This window comes from Hyperolius riggenbachi, chromosome 12, assembly GCF_040937935.1.
Source record: "Hyperolius riggenbachi isolate aHypRig1 chromosome 12, aHypRig1.pri, whole genome shotgun sequence".
NCBI lineage: Eukaryota > Metazoa > Chordata > Amphibia > Anura > Hyperoliidae > Hyperolius > Hyperolius riggenbachi.
Window position 1 is genome coordinate 194,359,170 of NC_090657.1, and position 16,156 is coordinate 194,375,325.

At 44.2% G+C, this 16,156-nt stretch overlaps 1 protein-coding gene across 4 annotated transcripts in view; it reads right to left on the bottom strand.

The window, feature by feature from the left end:
- The window catches only part of NFATC2 (nuclear factor of activated T cells 2), a 197,238-nt gene that overhangs the window by 20,577 nt on the left and 160,505 nt on the right, over window positions 1-16,156 (bottom strand). Inside the window, exons 11-12 of one of the 4 annotated variants that reach the window (XM_068262427.1) lie at window positions 10,772-10,823; window positions 7,607-7,678 (exon numbers count right to left, since the gene is read on the bottom strand). The exons of the other annotated variants lie outside the window; for them this stretch is intronic. Of the exons in view, the coding sequence (XP_068118528.1) occupies window positions 10,783-10,823 (41 nt within the window). The 3' untranslated portion in view covers window positions 7,607-7,678; window positions 10,772-10,782. Of the gene's footprint in view, window positions 1-7,606; window positions 7,679-10,771; window positions 10,824-16,156 lie in introns of those variants that run through there. 4 annotated transcript variants of the gene reach the window in all.

The window sequence follows — 16,156 nt, forward strand, 5'->3', positions numbered from 1 at the left end:
AAATGAATGGTGAAGCGAAAGCTGTTGCAACTGCTTCGGTGCCCAGAAGCTGAGGGGTGCCTGTTTTTTTTTTCCCATCCTGTTCACTGAACTTTATAATTGATTTGGGATTCCTTACTATATAACCACCAGATAATGGCCTCGATTCATCATTGTCTTTGAGATAACTTTTTCCAGTTTGTTAAATTACCGAATTCGAAGTTTATCGATTTCTAGTTGTATCCATCAAGGTTTTTCTGCATTCGGTGTGAATTCGATAAAATATCGATAACCATTCGGTAACCATCCGGTAACGTGTCAATATTTCCATTTTACAGAGGTAATTTAACACAAGGCCATAAGATTCCCATGGAATTGTGGGTAAAAGGCAGTCCTTTGAACACTACGTAGCAACATTCTGAATAGGGCTTAACACCTGGACCAGGATTCTGGAAGTGGCTTGAGACAATCCCACAATTTCACCAGCTGCGGCTTGATAGGAGCCTTTTCTAAAAAAAAAATATAGTGCAGCTAACACATTAGTTAACCCTGGCACTGCCTGTGTTCTCTTACAAAATGATTCAAGAGAAATGCAGATGTCCTGTTATAGCAAATAAATATATTCTCTTGAAAATTGATATGGTTCTTGACCTTATTCTTGCCCTTCTGCGCCTTTGAATCATTCTCAGCTGATACCTAACCACTTCAAATGGCTCCAGCAATGATCTGACAGGAATAACGACAGAGCAGTGAAGAAGATAACTAATCCTAAATGTAACGCTAAACCACGCCCACTTTCATTTTCATGAATTGCACTTTCTTCTATTTTAACGCATCACTAACGAATGATTACCGAATGATTACCAAATGCTCACTGAGGGCTGGTGCACACCAAAAACCGCTAGCAGATCCGCAAAATGCTAGCAGATTTTTAAACGCTTTTTTTTATTTTTATGAGGCGTTTTGCTAGCGTTTTGCGGATTGCTGCTGCGGTTTTCAGTATAGTAGATTTCATATATTGTTACAGTAAAGCTGTTACTGAACAGCTTCTGTAACAAAAACGCCTGCAAAACCGCTCTGAAGTGCCGTTTTTCAGAGCGGTTTGCGTTTTTCCTATACTTAACATTGAGGCAGAAACGCATCCGCAATCCAAAAAATGCCTCACCCAGGCATTTTTCGTTTCTGCAAAACGCCTGCCGCTCTGGTGTGCACCACCCCATTGAGATACATTGACCAAGCAGATCCGCAGCCGCAAGCGGATCTGAAAACGCCCAAAAAGCCGCTCGGTGTGCACCAGCCCTAACAGCTGTAGATAAATTTGATGAATCCTGAAATCAACTTAACGAATTCGGTATTTTACTAAACTGTCATTAACCAATTCAATAAGTCTTGATGAATCGAGGCCAATGTGCTTCATTTCATGGTGGAGCTCGGGGAGTGGACTGTAGAATGTATGCAGTGCAAGAATGAGCCAACTAATGGTTACACACGGATGCAGATATTGCAAGTGTTGTGTTTTTATGGTCCCAAATAGCTCTGTTTCCTGTTGGAAAAAAAATTAACAGTTGTAAATTTACTATTTGTGCATACCAATTAATTAGGGGCATACTAATTATGTACACACTTAATGTAAACAAAAGTATGTGCATATTTTATCCACAGGACTTGCCAAATGTCCATAATTTTTTTTTCTTTCATTGTCAATTCAGACTGGCTATACAGGAAACGGAGTTATTTTGGTACAGCAGTGGAGTATTATACTGTGTTTGTCATCAATAAAAAAATGTATTTGTATCAGGATACCATTTATATAAATGGTATAATTTTGATTCAAACAATTCTTTTTTTTTTTTTTTTTTTTTACTAGGTATAGTGATGGTCATGTCCAGGAGAACTCATGGAGTGGCATGTGATCAGTTTGGTTAGGTGAGAGATATCTAAGCCTCATATTTGCAAAGCTCTGATTTGCTGCATCTCATCCTGCTTTATCACATGATCATGACTCGCAAATCAATCAGCTGATCACACGAATTAACCACCCTGGCGTTCTGATTAAATCGCCAGGGTGGCTGCGGGAGGGTTTTTTTTAAATAAAAAAAAAACTATTTCATGCAGCCAACTGAAAGTTGGCTGCATGAAAGCCCACTAGAGGGCGCTCCGGAGGCGATCTTCCGATCGCCTCCGGCGCCCAGAATAAACAAGGAAGGCCGCAATGAGCGGCCTTCCTTGTTTTGCTTATATCGTCGCCATAGCGACGAGCGGAGTGACGTCATCGACGTCAGCCGACGTCCTGACGTCAGCCGCCTCCGATCCAGCCCTTAGCGCTGGCCGGAACTTTTTGTTCCGGCTGCGCAGGGCTCAGGCGGCTAGGGGGGCCCTCTTTCGCCGCTGCTCGCGGCGAATCGCCGCAGAGCGGCGGCGATCAGGCAGCACACGCGGCTGGCAAAGTGCCGGCTGCGTGTGCTGCACTTTATTTGATAAAAATCGGCCCAGCAGGGCCTGAGCGGCAGCCTCCGGCGGTGATGGACGAGCTGAGCTCGTCCAGACCGCTCAGGAGGTTAAATTCTCCATGAGTACTCCTAGGCAGGGCCATCACTATTTAGGAACTAACAGACCTGTAACAGCACTTGAACCCCAACACTACAGTGAAGCTGTGCTGAGTATTAGGCTACTTATACACTATGTACAATATGTTGTGCTGTGATTACACGGGAAGTGAGGCATACTCACTTCCAGTGTAATTGCAGCGGCATGCTATTCCATCCGGTTTGCATTTAGTTGGACCACCATTTATTTTTCAACAGGACAATGACCCCAAACACACCTCCAGGCTGTGTAAGGGGTATTTGACCAGGAAGGAGAGTGATGGGGTGCTGCGCCAGATGACCTGGCCTCCACAGTCACCAGACCTGAACCCAATCGAGATGGTTTGTGGGTGAGCTGGACCGCAGAGTGAAGGCAAAAGGGCCAACAAGTGCTAAGCCTCTCTGGGAACTCCTTCAAGACTGTTAGAAGACCATTTCAGGTGACTACCTCTTGAAGCTCATCAAAAGAATGCCAAGAGTGTGCAAAGCAGTAATCAAAGCAAAAGGTGGCTACTTTGAAGAACCTAGAATATGACATATTTTCAGTTGTTTCACACTTTTTGGTTATGTACTATACTTCCATATGTGTTAATTCATAGTTTGGATGCCTTCAGTGTGAATCTTCAATGTTCATAGTCATGAAAATAAAGAAAACTCTTTGAATGAGGGGGTGTGTTCAAACTTTTGGTCTGTACTGTATAACACACACACAATCCACTGAGCTTTTAACTGAAGTAGTGATGGTCAAGTAGATGCAAAATAACTGAGGTGATGCAAATGTATGCAACTTGAAAATGAATCAAATAGATCCTGCTGAGGTAAAATTTGATTGGTTTATGTTCAAGCTGCAGTAATTTGCATAAACATTGCATACATTTGCATCAACTCAAGTTATTTGCATCTGCCTAACCATCACTAAACTGAAGATGGACAATGAGATGCCAATAATCACAATTTTATCCATGTTTTATGCACCATGGAATTGGACCAATCGGCTATAGAGATTGCAAGGTTATGTAAATATATGCAGCTCGAAAATGGACCAATCAATTTAAACCTTGGTGGGACTTGATTGGTCCATTTCCAAGCTACATATATTTGCATACACATTTACAAAATCCTGCATGAACCTCAGAAATATTAGCATCTCATTGATCATCCCTAATCGGTTAGACTAGTGGTTGTGTTTGTTTGCTCCATCTCCAAGCTGCATATATTTAATCCAACTTGAAATCCTCTGCATCTCATTGGCCGGTCCTGCTTTTGACAGGAACAGAGAGACGGGAGTGTCACAGACTGCTTGCTGACAGTCAAAGACTGGTGATAAATAAACTCCAAAACACTTCAGCAATGGAGATGGTCAGTGAGAGCCTAATTGTCTGACTAAAATGAGAACTAAATGCAAATTATATGCTGCTTGGAAATGGGCCAGTCACATGCACTTCCTGTTGAATTTGATTGGCCCAAACCCAAGTTGCATATGATTTCTGTTAAAGTCAGAAAAATGTGCATGTTATTAATCATTTCTGTTCAGCCGGGTGTGAGATGATGGAGAATCCGGACTTTAGGCAGGGTTACTAGCTAGCACTTTTTTTTTTACACAATGCACAGCTATACTCAGACTTCCTCCCCTCCACAAAATAACAAAAGGGGTGTCTAGAGGATTTGATCTTGCAAGTCCAGGACAGGACTTAACCTCCCTGGCGGTAAGCACTTTGCTAGCTGCGTGTGCCCTCTGATCGCTGCCGCTCTGCGCCGATTTCCCGCCGCTCGCCGTGCCACCCCCCCCCAGACCCCGTGTGCTGGCTGGCCAATCAGTGACAGGCAGCGCTGAGGGGTAGATCGGGTCTCTGAATGACGTCACGACGTTGGTGACGTCATGCCGCCCGTCGCCATGGCGACGGGGGAAGCCCTCCAGGAACGAGATTTCCTGATCGGAAATCGCCAGAGGCGATCGAAGAGGGCGGGGGGATGCCGCTGCGGCTATCATTAGGTGTAGAAAAAAGTGCGGAGTCGGCACTGCTGCAAATCGTGTTTTAATCCACAAGTGGTGATACATCACATAGCGTATAGCAAAAAAGTTGTAAACATACCATTTGATGGAGGCTGTTATTGGTGGGCTGGTGCTGGGTGCGGATTAAGCCTAGGCTTCATCCGCACCCAGACCAGCCCACCAATAACAGCCTCCATCAAATGGTATGTTTACAACTTTTTTGCTATACGCTATGTGATGTATCACCACTTGTGGATTAAAACACGATTTGCAGCAGTGCCGGCTCCGCACTTTTTTCTACACCTATTGACTCTTGCCATATTCAAGTCAGAGCATGCTGTATGTGTCACAAAAGAGACTTGCTGTAGCCCCGCTGGTCCTCCGCATTGGATGTGGATCTCGCTGTAGTGCCGACCTCCCCTCTTCCCCCTTTCCTCTACCAGTACTTTACAGCGGCTATCATGTAGCGAGCCCTGGGCTCGCTACATGATTTAAAAAAAAAAAAAACTGCTCTGCTGCCCCCTGGCGGTTTTTAATAGACCGCCAGGGGGGTTAAAGGACTCCATCCTTAAAGCTCAGAGCCACCACTGCTTCAATAACTCTCTCACTGTCATGCACATCTCCAGGGAAAGAATGTTTCTCCTATGCATAGAATAGATAAAATAACCTTGTGAAATAAGTCAATAATGGTAGCACCTTTGCATGGGTAGCAGTGACTCAGACCATTAACCACTTGCCGACCGCACACTCATACCGTGCGTCGGCAAAGTGGCAGCTGCAGGACCAGCGACGCAGTACTGCGTCGCCAGCTGCAGCCTAATTAATCAGGAAGCAGCCGCTCGTACGAGCGGCTGCTTCCTGTCAAATCACGGCGGGGGGCTCCGTGAATAGCCTGCGGGCCGCCGATGGCAGCTCGCAGGCTAGATGTAAACACAAGCGGAAATAATCCGCTTTGTTTACATTTGTACGGCGCTGCTGCGCAGCAGCGCCGTAAGGCAGATCGGCGATCCCCGGCCAATCAGCGGCCGGGGATCGCCGCCATGTGACAGGGGACGTCCTGTCACTGGCTGCACGGGACGGATAGCGTCCTGTGCAGCCCAGATCTCCCGGGGGAGCAGGTAGGAGAGGGAGGGGGGAGAATGTCGCCGCGGAGGGGGGCTTTGAGGTGCCCCCCCCCGCCACCCACAGCAGGCAGGAGAGATCAGACCCCCCCAGCACATCATCCCCATAGGGGGGAAAAAAGGGGGGCAATCTGATCTCCCTGCCTGCACCCTGATCTGTGCTGGGGGCTGCAGAGCCCACCCAGCACAGATCAATCAAACCAGCGCTGGTCCTTAAGGGGGGGGTAAAGGGTGGGTCCTCAAGTGGTTAAATACCTCACTGCTAATACTTGGGCTATGAGTTCAAATCTCCCAGCTATCTCTTTATTGACTTGGGATTTCCTGGTCAATGTAAAATATTAGAATGAACAGCTTAGTGGTTGGGAGAAGGGGCTAGCTCAGTGGTATGAGGCTCTGACAGCAGTGCTGATGGACAATGCTGGAGATTCTGGTTCTAGTCTTGTTGTCTCTTTATTAAGTTGTCAAGCTGTTCTAAATGTGAAATACAATGGATAAGCATACATAGTCAGGAGAAGGAGATAGCTCAGTGGTAAGGGTCTCTGACAGCAGTACTGAGAAACCTGAGTTCTATTCTGGTGGACACTGTGTGAGAGCCTATCCTCTTGTCTCTTTATTAAGCTGTCATGCTGTTCTACTTGTGAAATATGATGGACGAGCACATATAGTCAGGAGAAAGAGATAGCTCAGAGGTATGTGTCTCTGACAGCAGTGCTGAGAAACCTGAGTTCAATCCTGGTGGACACTGTTGGAGAGTCTCTTCTCTTGTCTCCTTATTAAGCTGTCAAGCTGTTCTACTTGTGAAATATGATGGACGAGCACATATAGTCAGGAGAAGGAGATAGCCCAGAGGTAAGGGTCTCTGACAGCAGTGCTGAGAAACCTGAGTTCAATCCTGGACTCTGACAGCTCTGCTGAGACACCTGAGACCAACCCCTCTGAGTGAAGACCTTGTGGCCCATGGACAAGCCACCACAGCTCCTGTGTCCCAGGTACGAGAGGGGTGCCTGTAACATGTGTCAACGACACCAGATAGCTTGGGGCCTCTTCCCCTTACCCCATGTCTATGTGGTCTATCCATCTGACAATATTTGGAGTGGGCTGTCTTACTCAGGACAACCCACTTTCATACTTAGAAAAAATTTCCCCCAACCTTTTTTTTTTTTTTTTTTTTTTTTTTTTCCTCCCCCACCAAGTTCTCTTTCTTTCCTACCACATAGGTAGGAAGCCCACCTAATAATGTACATTATTGCACATTATTTCAGAAGTTCAACTCAACCAGCAAGGGGCTTGAACTCAGGTCTCCAGCACAGCGGCTCAGACCTCCAACCACCTGAGCCACCAGCTCTGGTCATACACAGTTCTCTTCGTCCGTTATACTTAACATCTATAGACACTTAAGAAAAAGCTGACAAAACAGCCAGAAACTCAAGAAACAAAAAGGTTTTCAACCAAAGTGCCTTGAATTAATGTTTCACTGCACCAATCATTGGCTAAATAACTTGAAAGAAGTTTGCACACAATATATACCGATACACACAATGAAGCCAGCTTTTAGGTGCAAATGCTAGAATTTCATGTCCCAATTTGATTGGCTGTGATTGCATTTGGTGAAAATAAAGCACCTTCTTCCTGCCCCCTCCCATTTTCTAAACTGCAAAACACTACATATGTATGTAACCAATCAGAATCTTTATTTCACGTGACATCTGAAACCTGTTTCGGCACTGACACTAGCTGTTCCATTTCACCTTGCATCTGTGTTGATGAACCAAGGCCGCTATATATGCCCTCCACTCCACCGTATTGATGTAATGTGTTGGGGCTGAGCACTATTTTCCAGGAGCAGGGTGATGTGGCTCTACTTAGCTGGCCATGCAGAAAGTGATAACTGGAGTGTGAGCTACTTAGCAGATCTTCCTGGAAAATCAGCACCAGAGGTCCTTCCACTTCCCGACCTTTCACCACTAAGTGTTCTCTCCTGTGTCTGTCAGCTCCGCTATCTGTCAACGAAGCGAATGGATTGCTAAATAATAATCTGTAATACTTGAAATACTTATGTTTTTATTGACCTTCCCCAGAAAAAGCTTTCATACCACAACTGCGCAGGAGTCCATGCCTGCAGCTCTTTCAGACTTCCTAATATCAGCACAGTGCTTTTATCTGTTCTAAATAAGAGCCGTTGCCGCACATACCGGTACATGGTGCTGAGGGCACTGATACTGAATATGAAATAAACTCTGTAGTGATTATAGTAGAATGTGGTAAATTATGCAGGATGCCAGCTTTTAGGCCTGGAACCCACTACTAAACGCTATCACCAATCGCTAGCGTTCTGTATGAGCGGTATGTAAGCAATTTCATGAGAGATTGCGGTAGTGTCCGCTTTTTGCCAGGGATTGTGTAGCGATTAGAGTTGTTACATTTGATTGGTCCTTTCAATTAATTTTAATTTGTTTACAGTGTGCAGTCATTTCAAAAGGCTATCAAAAGGTTTTGATGAGCGATTACGCCAGCATTTATATACTTTACATTGCAGAACCGCGAACCGTGAAAAATGCTGTATGTCCTGAGTTTTGTGATTTGGTAATCACAATCGCTCCGGTGGAATTTGGCCCATCCATTAACATTAGATGAGCGTTTAGGGAAATCACTAGCGCTTGAATTGCTCCCTAAACGCTCGCAAAATCGCCTTAGAGGGTTTGAGCCCTTAGGCCTTGTTCACATTATAAATCGCTATCGCAAGCTGAGTGATTTATAGGGCTATTTATGAAGTGCTTTTCCAAGAGCTTTCTGAGCGATTTTTGCTTAGAAAAACACTTTTCTAAGTGTTTTTGTGCATCGCTGATTTTTTTTACTTCCTGACTGACTCTGACCCGGAAATGAACAAATGCAATGTATTTACTCATGAAGGTGCTCGGGAATTCGCAATTCAAGGCGCTTTTTCAAGCGCTTTGGGATTTCCCTATACTTTCTATTGAATTGCAAATGCTCAGGAAATGGTGCAGGAGCCGCGTTTGTGACTGGATAGAAATCTCATCGCTTATGTGAGAACACTCAAATAAGCGATCATTGCACTATCGCTTTTAAGGCAATTTTGAAAATCGCCAGCACTGAAAAAAAAACCCAAAATCACTCGTAGGGCTCGTTCACAATAGGAATCGCAAAACACTAGCGATTACCGCTAGCATTTTTCGGGCGTGATTTTTCCACAATAAAATCATTGGTCAAAGTAGCGTTTTGGGAGCGATCGTGATTAGCAGTTCTATACATGCTAATCGCCGGCAAACCGATGCAGGTAACGCGTTCGCGGGCGTTTTGCGATTATATCCCCCTCAGAACATTATAAGTCTAAGTTCAAAGTAGCGTGTTGCAGAGCTGCGTTATAAACTCTTATAACACAGCTTATCGCACAGCAATAAGAAGTCTCTGTGACGTTCCCAGTGTGACATTAACGTTGCATTATAACATGTTGCGTTATGGTAACGCACTGCTGCAGCGCATTACCTCTAAACGCACACGTTACCAGGTACAGGAAAGCATACTCTTCATTGCCTATATGCTACTGTAGCTACTTCATGCAACAGCAACGCAGCGGTAATATGCGTTACCAATACCCTACTGCTACCACTTTTTTGTTGCGTTGCAACTTTAACGTCACATCACAACGCAACGTTCTACTGTGAACCCAGCATGAGAGACCAGGTATATTTACTACTGGCTTTAGAATGCACAGTAAGGGCCCATTTACACTAGCGGGATGATGTGATAATCGCATCCAGCCGCAGGTACTTCCGGTTGTCTTCCAGAAGTCTGGATGCGGCTTCCTATTAGCTCTAAGGAGAAGCGGATGCATGCTGCGAGAATCTGCTGGGTAAATTATGGATGGCATATCCATAATTTACCCAGGTAACATTGGAGCGATCCTGGGGCTGCCGCCGTTGGCGTGGAGCAGTCGGCAAGTAGTTAAAAATCGTTCCCATTCACTTTCATTAAAATCGCAGTAAGAATCGCATTAAAATTGCCGCGATTGCACACGCATAAACGTATGCAATCGCAGCAATTTTTAGGTGATTTTAATGAAAGTGAATGAGAGTGATTTTTAAAAAGCTAATCAATCGCAAGTGCTCAGAAAAGCGCTTATAGTGTGTCTGGGCCCTTAGTCATAGAACTTGAACAAGCATGCAGATCAGATGTTTCTAATGAACAAGCATGCAAATCAGGTGCTCTGACAGAACTCTGACTGGATTAGCTGCATGCTTGTTTCAAGTGTGTGGTTCAGACACTACTGAGCCAAAGAGATCAGCAAATTACAGGCAACTGGTATGGTTTAAAGGGAACTAAGCACCCTTTCTTTTACTGGAATTTCTCCTGGCATAGAAGCTACCATGTTCCCCACTCCCCTTCTAACAGTTCTTATTTATAGAAGTCAGAGATGCTATCTTGACACATTCACTCTAGATAATCTCTTTGAAGAAACTGTCCTTCTTACCCACGCCCTCTTTGGATGAAAAGGTATAGTTTACTTCTTGGCAATGATTTAAATGAAACAATTAGCTTCCTAAAATCTCTGTGGTCGGGAACGGCCGGGCAGGCCTGCTGAAGTAGGCTAATAAAACTACTTTGAATGTAAAATAAAAGGTAAAATGGAAGTTAATTTTAATAATGAAACATATTGTTGGCATGCATTTTTCATGTGCTATTGAGATACCCTGGGTGCTAAAAATAATAAATATTGCAGCCACCATTTCCCTCTCACTTCATGTGTTGGGACGGGAGCCTCTGGTCCCTTCAAGGACCAGAGGTTTTTTTTTTTCATTTTTTCCCTTCCTGATCACTGTGATTGGTTCACAGTGATCAGGAGGTCAGGAGCCTATGAAAACGGTTTCTGACAGATAGGAGGAAGCTCGGCTGTCACATGACAACTGAGTTTACTTCCTCCAGGAGCGGCGATCAGGACCGTGGTAAGCCATGGCGTACAGTCTACAGTGCATCAGAGTTAGAGAGACACAGATATGGCGTAGATACTACTTATCGCTGTCCCAAACCGGTTAAGTAAACACACATTTAAATCTTATCTACTAAAATAGGACTACCCATCAGTCTTTCATTTCAAATATGCATGCTGGGTATTCTGGGAGACATGGCCTGCGGGAAACACAAAAAAACACTGATTAGAATCCTACTTTACTATGCTAGGAAAGCCATAACGGTGTGTTGGAAGCAACCTAATCCGCCAGTAATTAAAACTTGGATAAAGCTGGTCAATGATGCAATACCTTTATATAAACTCACCTATCAAGCTAGAGCCCAGTTTACTAAATTCAACAAGGTATGGAGCGTATGGGTAGATTCCTTTGAAACAATAGCACCTATCCCTAACCTAGATATCACAACTATGGTACAGGACCTGCACCTATAACACAGATATGCTATATATTAATCCAAGAATTGTGATCTTATAAGGTTAATTAAAATTACAATGCCCAGTCATGCAATAGACCATGATATGGAAATGTATGTATGTATATATACAAGCGCGTATAAACTGAATTACACCTGCCTCTTATCATATAACTGTTATATGCACTACCTGTTATGTTCACTGTCTGCTATCACAGCTAGTGGAGGAAATGTGTTGTTTTTCTATGTGTTGTTTGTTTGATAAAACTTAATAAAAATTCTCTTTTAAAAAAAAAACAAAACACACATTTAAAAGAAAAAAGTATAAACTCAACAATACCCTTAACCTCCTTGCCGGTATAAAAAATCCGGCAAGAAGACAGCGCCGCACTTTTTTTAATTTTTTTTTTTTAAATCATGCAGCGAGCCCAGGGCTCGCTACATGATAGCCGCTGGGCGGCGGCATCCCCCCACCCACTCTGATCGCCTTCGGCGATCAGAGTATGCATGAAATCCCGTTGAGAACGGTTTTTCCTGCAGGGCTTCCCCGGTCGCCATGGCGACGGGGCGGGATGATGTCATGGACGTCACAGGGAATCCCGAACCGCCCCTCAGTGCTGACTGGCACTGATTGGCCAGGCTGTGCAGGGGTCTGGGGCAGGGGGGGGGGGGGGCGGCTCGGCGAATCGGCGGCGATCGCGTACTACACGCAGCTAGCAATGTGCTAGCTGTGTGTAGGAAAAAAAAATTATGCAAATCGGCCCGGCGGGGCCTGAGAAATCCTCCTGCGCAGGTTACCTCGAGCTGAGCTCGGGATAACCGGCAAGGAGATTTATAAACCATTAACAGTAATTTTATAGTGCCACACAAAGCTATCAGATATTGTATCCCACTTTAGGTGGCCTTACACTATACATTTTCTAAACATCTGTTCAATTCAAGAATTGCAATCAATTTTTCTGACTGATTGTAACATTTCAAAAATATGACCAATGTACCACACACTTATGTTCAATTTTTCCCCAATTGTGATAATGGTTGGAAACTCTGAGAAAATTGCTAGGGTGTCTATATTAATAAATTGACAATCTAACACACACCATACAATATTTAGAAAAATTTAAGAAAAATTTCTAGCATTCCGGATTGATAAAATACCAGAAAATCCGATCGGATTTTTCAGTCGAATGAAAAAAAAAAAACACCTTTGATTTTTTTCGGGAGAGCCGATCATATTTATCAAATTGACATGAAATCGGATCATTTTATTGTATCGTGTGTGGCCACATTTTTATTTACCTATATACAATATCCCTGTATACACTTTTTTTTCTTCTATGTTTTTAATAGATGGAAAAGGCAATTTTGCTGTTGAACTACGGTAGCTGGAGACAAGAGGTGCTGCAGCAGCTTGCTTGTTGCAGTTTGCCGTCACTACGGTCCATTGCTTTTTTGGTGGTTGAGAAGCCTCTGTGGTTAGTTCAGAAAGTAAAAGCGATGTTGTCAGTAACAAAGGGACTGTTTATTCCTTGATCACTTGTACCACCTTTGTAATATACGCGTGTCACTTCCTGCACTGCATTCTGACTTCCTTTAGCTTTTCCTGTTAACCCATGTGATAAGCAGAAAGCAGCCTGTCTTCTGCCATGTGAGTGGGAGAGTGCGATTTACAATAAGACATGGGTGCTGTGGACTTTCCCTGCTCCCTACAAGTCCTGTGATCGCCTTACCAACTGAGTGTAGAAAAAGTCTGCGGTGTTAGCTGTTCCATGAAGTACAATTGTTGCATGGAAACAACTATTGGTTTTAACTACTTAAGACCTTGTTTACTGTTCTAAGGGCGTAAACCCCCAACATTTTACCAGACTGTCAGGGTGTCATCCTATGATCCTGTACACATGTACACGGTTAGGTGATTGTGACGGCACAGTTGACAGCAGTTAAAGGGGAACTTCAGCCTAAACAAACATACTGTCATCAAGTTACATTAGTTATGTTAATTAGAAAAGATAGGTAATATAATCTCTTACCCACCCGGTTTTAAAAGAACATCTTTGTCATGAGGGCAGCCATCTTTTTGGTTGAAAGGAGGCGACAGGGAGCAGGAGACACAGTTCCAACTATCCTGTGTCCTGATTACCCCTCCCAGCTGCACACGCTAGGCTTCAAATGTCAAATTCAAAAGAAAAAAAAAAAAATTGCACCAAAACAGCGTAACGAAATCCCATTATGCTTTGCACAGCATCAGGGGAAAAATGCCCGGGCAGTTTTCTTCTGTGCAGCTAAAAGTGAGGCTTGTGTAAGAGAAACAAAGTTCTGATGCTGTGAAACTGTTAAAGAAACACCAGGCCTTTTCAGTGCTGCTGAGTCGATTTTTAGTCCGGAGGTTCACTTTAAGTAATGCTAACTGCAAGATCCGTGTTAGAGCAATGCCCTCATCCAGGGCTGGATTTACCATAAGGCACTGCACGTGCCGTGCCTACAGGCGCCTGATGATATAAAGGCGGCTTACTCCCTTCCCCGAGCGCCTCCCTCCCTCCTTCCCCATGCAGAGTCTCGAGCAGAGTGTAAATGAGAAGCTCCTCACTCAGCTCTCAGCATTCCAAAGACAAGATCTCTCTACAGTCAGGAGTACCTATAGCTACTTAATACTGAGGTTACTCTGGCTACCCACTACTAAGATGCATCTGTAGTTACCAATGATGGGCAAGGGAAGTAAGGAAGAAGTGACAGCTGGGCCAGCCAGCACATTTGTGCTGCAGTTTGGCGGGGTTTGTAGGTTTGCATATAGGCTCCTTTGATATAAATCCGGGCCCACCCTCATCCATGTATGTGTGTGCTGTACGTGGCAATATTGCTGTGGCTTTCTGGGGTCAACGACAAAGATGTGGATGTAGAAGGGCTAAATGCCTGGTTTAGCTGTCTCATAACCATTGACAGTGCTTCCAAACACACAGAAAACCCTAAGGGCTGGAACCCACAAGAGCGGTTTTGTGAGCATTTCTGGAGCGATTCAAAACGCTCAGCTAATGTTAATGGATGGGGCAACTTCCACTGGAGCGTTTGCGATTCCTCAAATCGCAAACGCAGGACATGCAGCCTTTTGGGAGCGTTAGCGCTTCAATGTAAAGTATATAAATGCTGGCTTAATCGCTCATTAAAACCTGCATGGAGCGATTTTTGCTAGCGTTTTAACCTTACCACACACTGTAACAAAATTAAAATTAATTGAAAGGACCAATCAGACTTTAAAATGCTTATCGCTACACAATCGCTGGCAAATTGATACACTTTGTAAAATCACTTCCTAAAACGCTCATGAAACCACTGACAAACTGCTCATACAAAATGCTAGCGCTTGCGATTAGCGATAGCGTTTTGCAGTGGGTTCCAGGCCTAAAGGTGGTCTATGTAAACTGGGCCTACCTGTTGCTTCAATCTCAAAGGTTATGCTGACCGGTCATCTACAACACATAGGAAGGTTTTAACTAAGTCACATAGTATTTTAGGCTCACTACAGAGAACAGAGCCCAGTGGGACAAATAAACATCACAAAATGCAAAAGAGCAAACAAAGCTCCCGTGTACACAGAAGGTATGAATAGGTGATGAAGGAAGCCAAACATGGATTGTCCTGTGTTCCTCCTTCAGAATAACAGCCGCCATGCACATGGGACTGTGATGGTAAGTTACATCGCACTGCTGCCATACGCCTATGATCCAGCTTGATTTTGAATTGTTTATTATAAACTGACGGCTCTCAAGATATGTGCACAAACCGTTACAGTAATAATAACACAAACATCAAAACTATTATAGAGTAGCTGGACTGCAAGAAAACATGAATGGATTATTTATGAAGAATGAATAGAAGTAATGTCTACTTCTCATTTATGCACAGTATAACCACGTTATAGTAAACTCTGATTTAGTAATTCTCTGGATATAGTGAACTCAGCCCACAGGTCCCAGCAAATGCGTCTGTATACATATACAATGTATGACCAGGGCCGGCCTTAGGTTTCACAGCGCCCTGAGCGAAACCAGATTTTTGTGCCCCCCCTTCATCCTCTTTGCGCACGCACGCACACACGCACGCACACACGCACGCACGCACGCACACACACACACACACACTTCACCTTTTCTCCTGATATATCTCCTAGGACAGTAGTTCCCAACCTTTTTGAAGTCGTGACCCATCACGCCAAACACTCTCCGTGACATTTCACATATGTAGAATAGAAAAAATACTATTAATAACCACGAATAGATACATCCTGTGGGACAGTTAGGGCCCCCCCCCCCATTTAGAATGATAGCATAGCACTGTCAATTTGCACCACATGTTATAGCTGCAGTGCGCGCCCCCCCCCCCCCCCCCCAAAAAAAAAAAAAAAAACACCCTCAGACTCAGTATAGTTAGGTAGACGGGTATAGGTGCCCCTAGTATAGGATCTCATGTGTAGGTGCCCTCAATATATGTTGCCAAGCATAGGTGCCCCCAGTATAGGTAATCAGTTGAAGGTCTTCATCCCCCCCATAGGTAGCCAGACGTAGGTGCCTCCAGTATAGGTAGCCAGGTGTTGGTGCCCTCAGTAAAAGTAGCCAGCTATCGGTGCCCCCAGTATAGGAAATCAGGTGTAGGTGCCCTCAGTATAGGCAACCAGCTATAGGTGCCCCCTTGGAAGCCGGCGCCCTGAGCAACCGCTCCGGCCGCTCAGGTCAAAGGCCGGCTATGTGTATGACCAATTCTGATACAGTAAAACTTCTGATATAGTAAACTACTTTCCCTGGTCCTCTTGAGTTTACTATAAAGAGATTCCACTGTATATGTGTATGTTATTGCAGTGACATCATCTGTCACATCATTTCATGCAGCTAGCAGAGTGCACTGAGAAAGGGTGAGTGACAGCTGTGATGTGTGAGTAGGGATGGTGAAATTTTCAAACTACACACATTTGCATAAAAATGTGCATACATTTGCATCAACCCGGAAATATTTGCATCTTATTGATCACCCCTAGTAATAAGTCTTACTTTCATCTGTGTTGCAATAATGATCATTGTCCTTTCCCT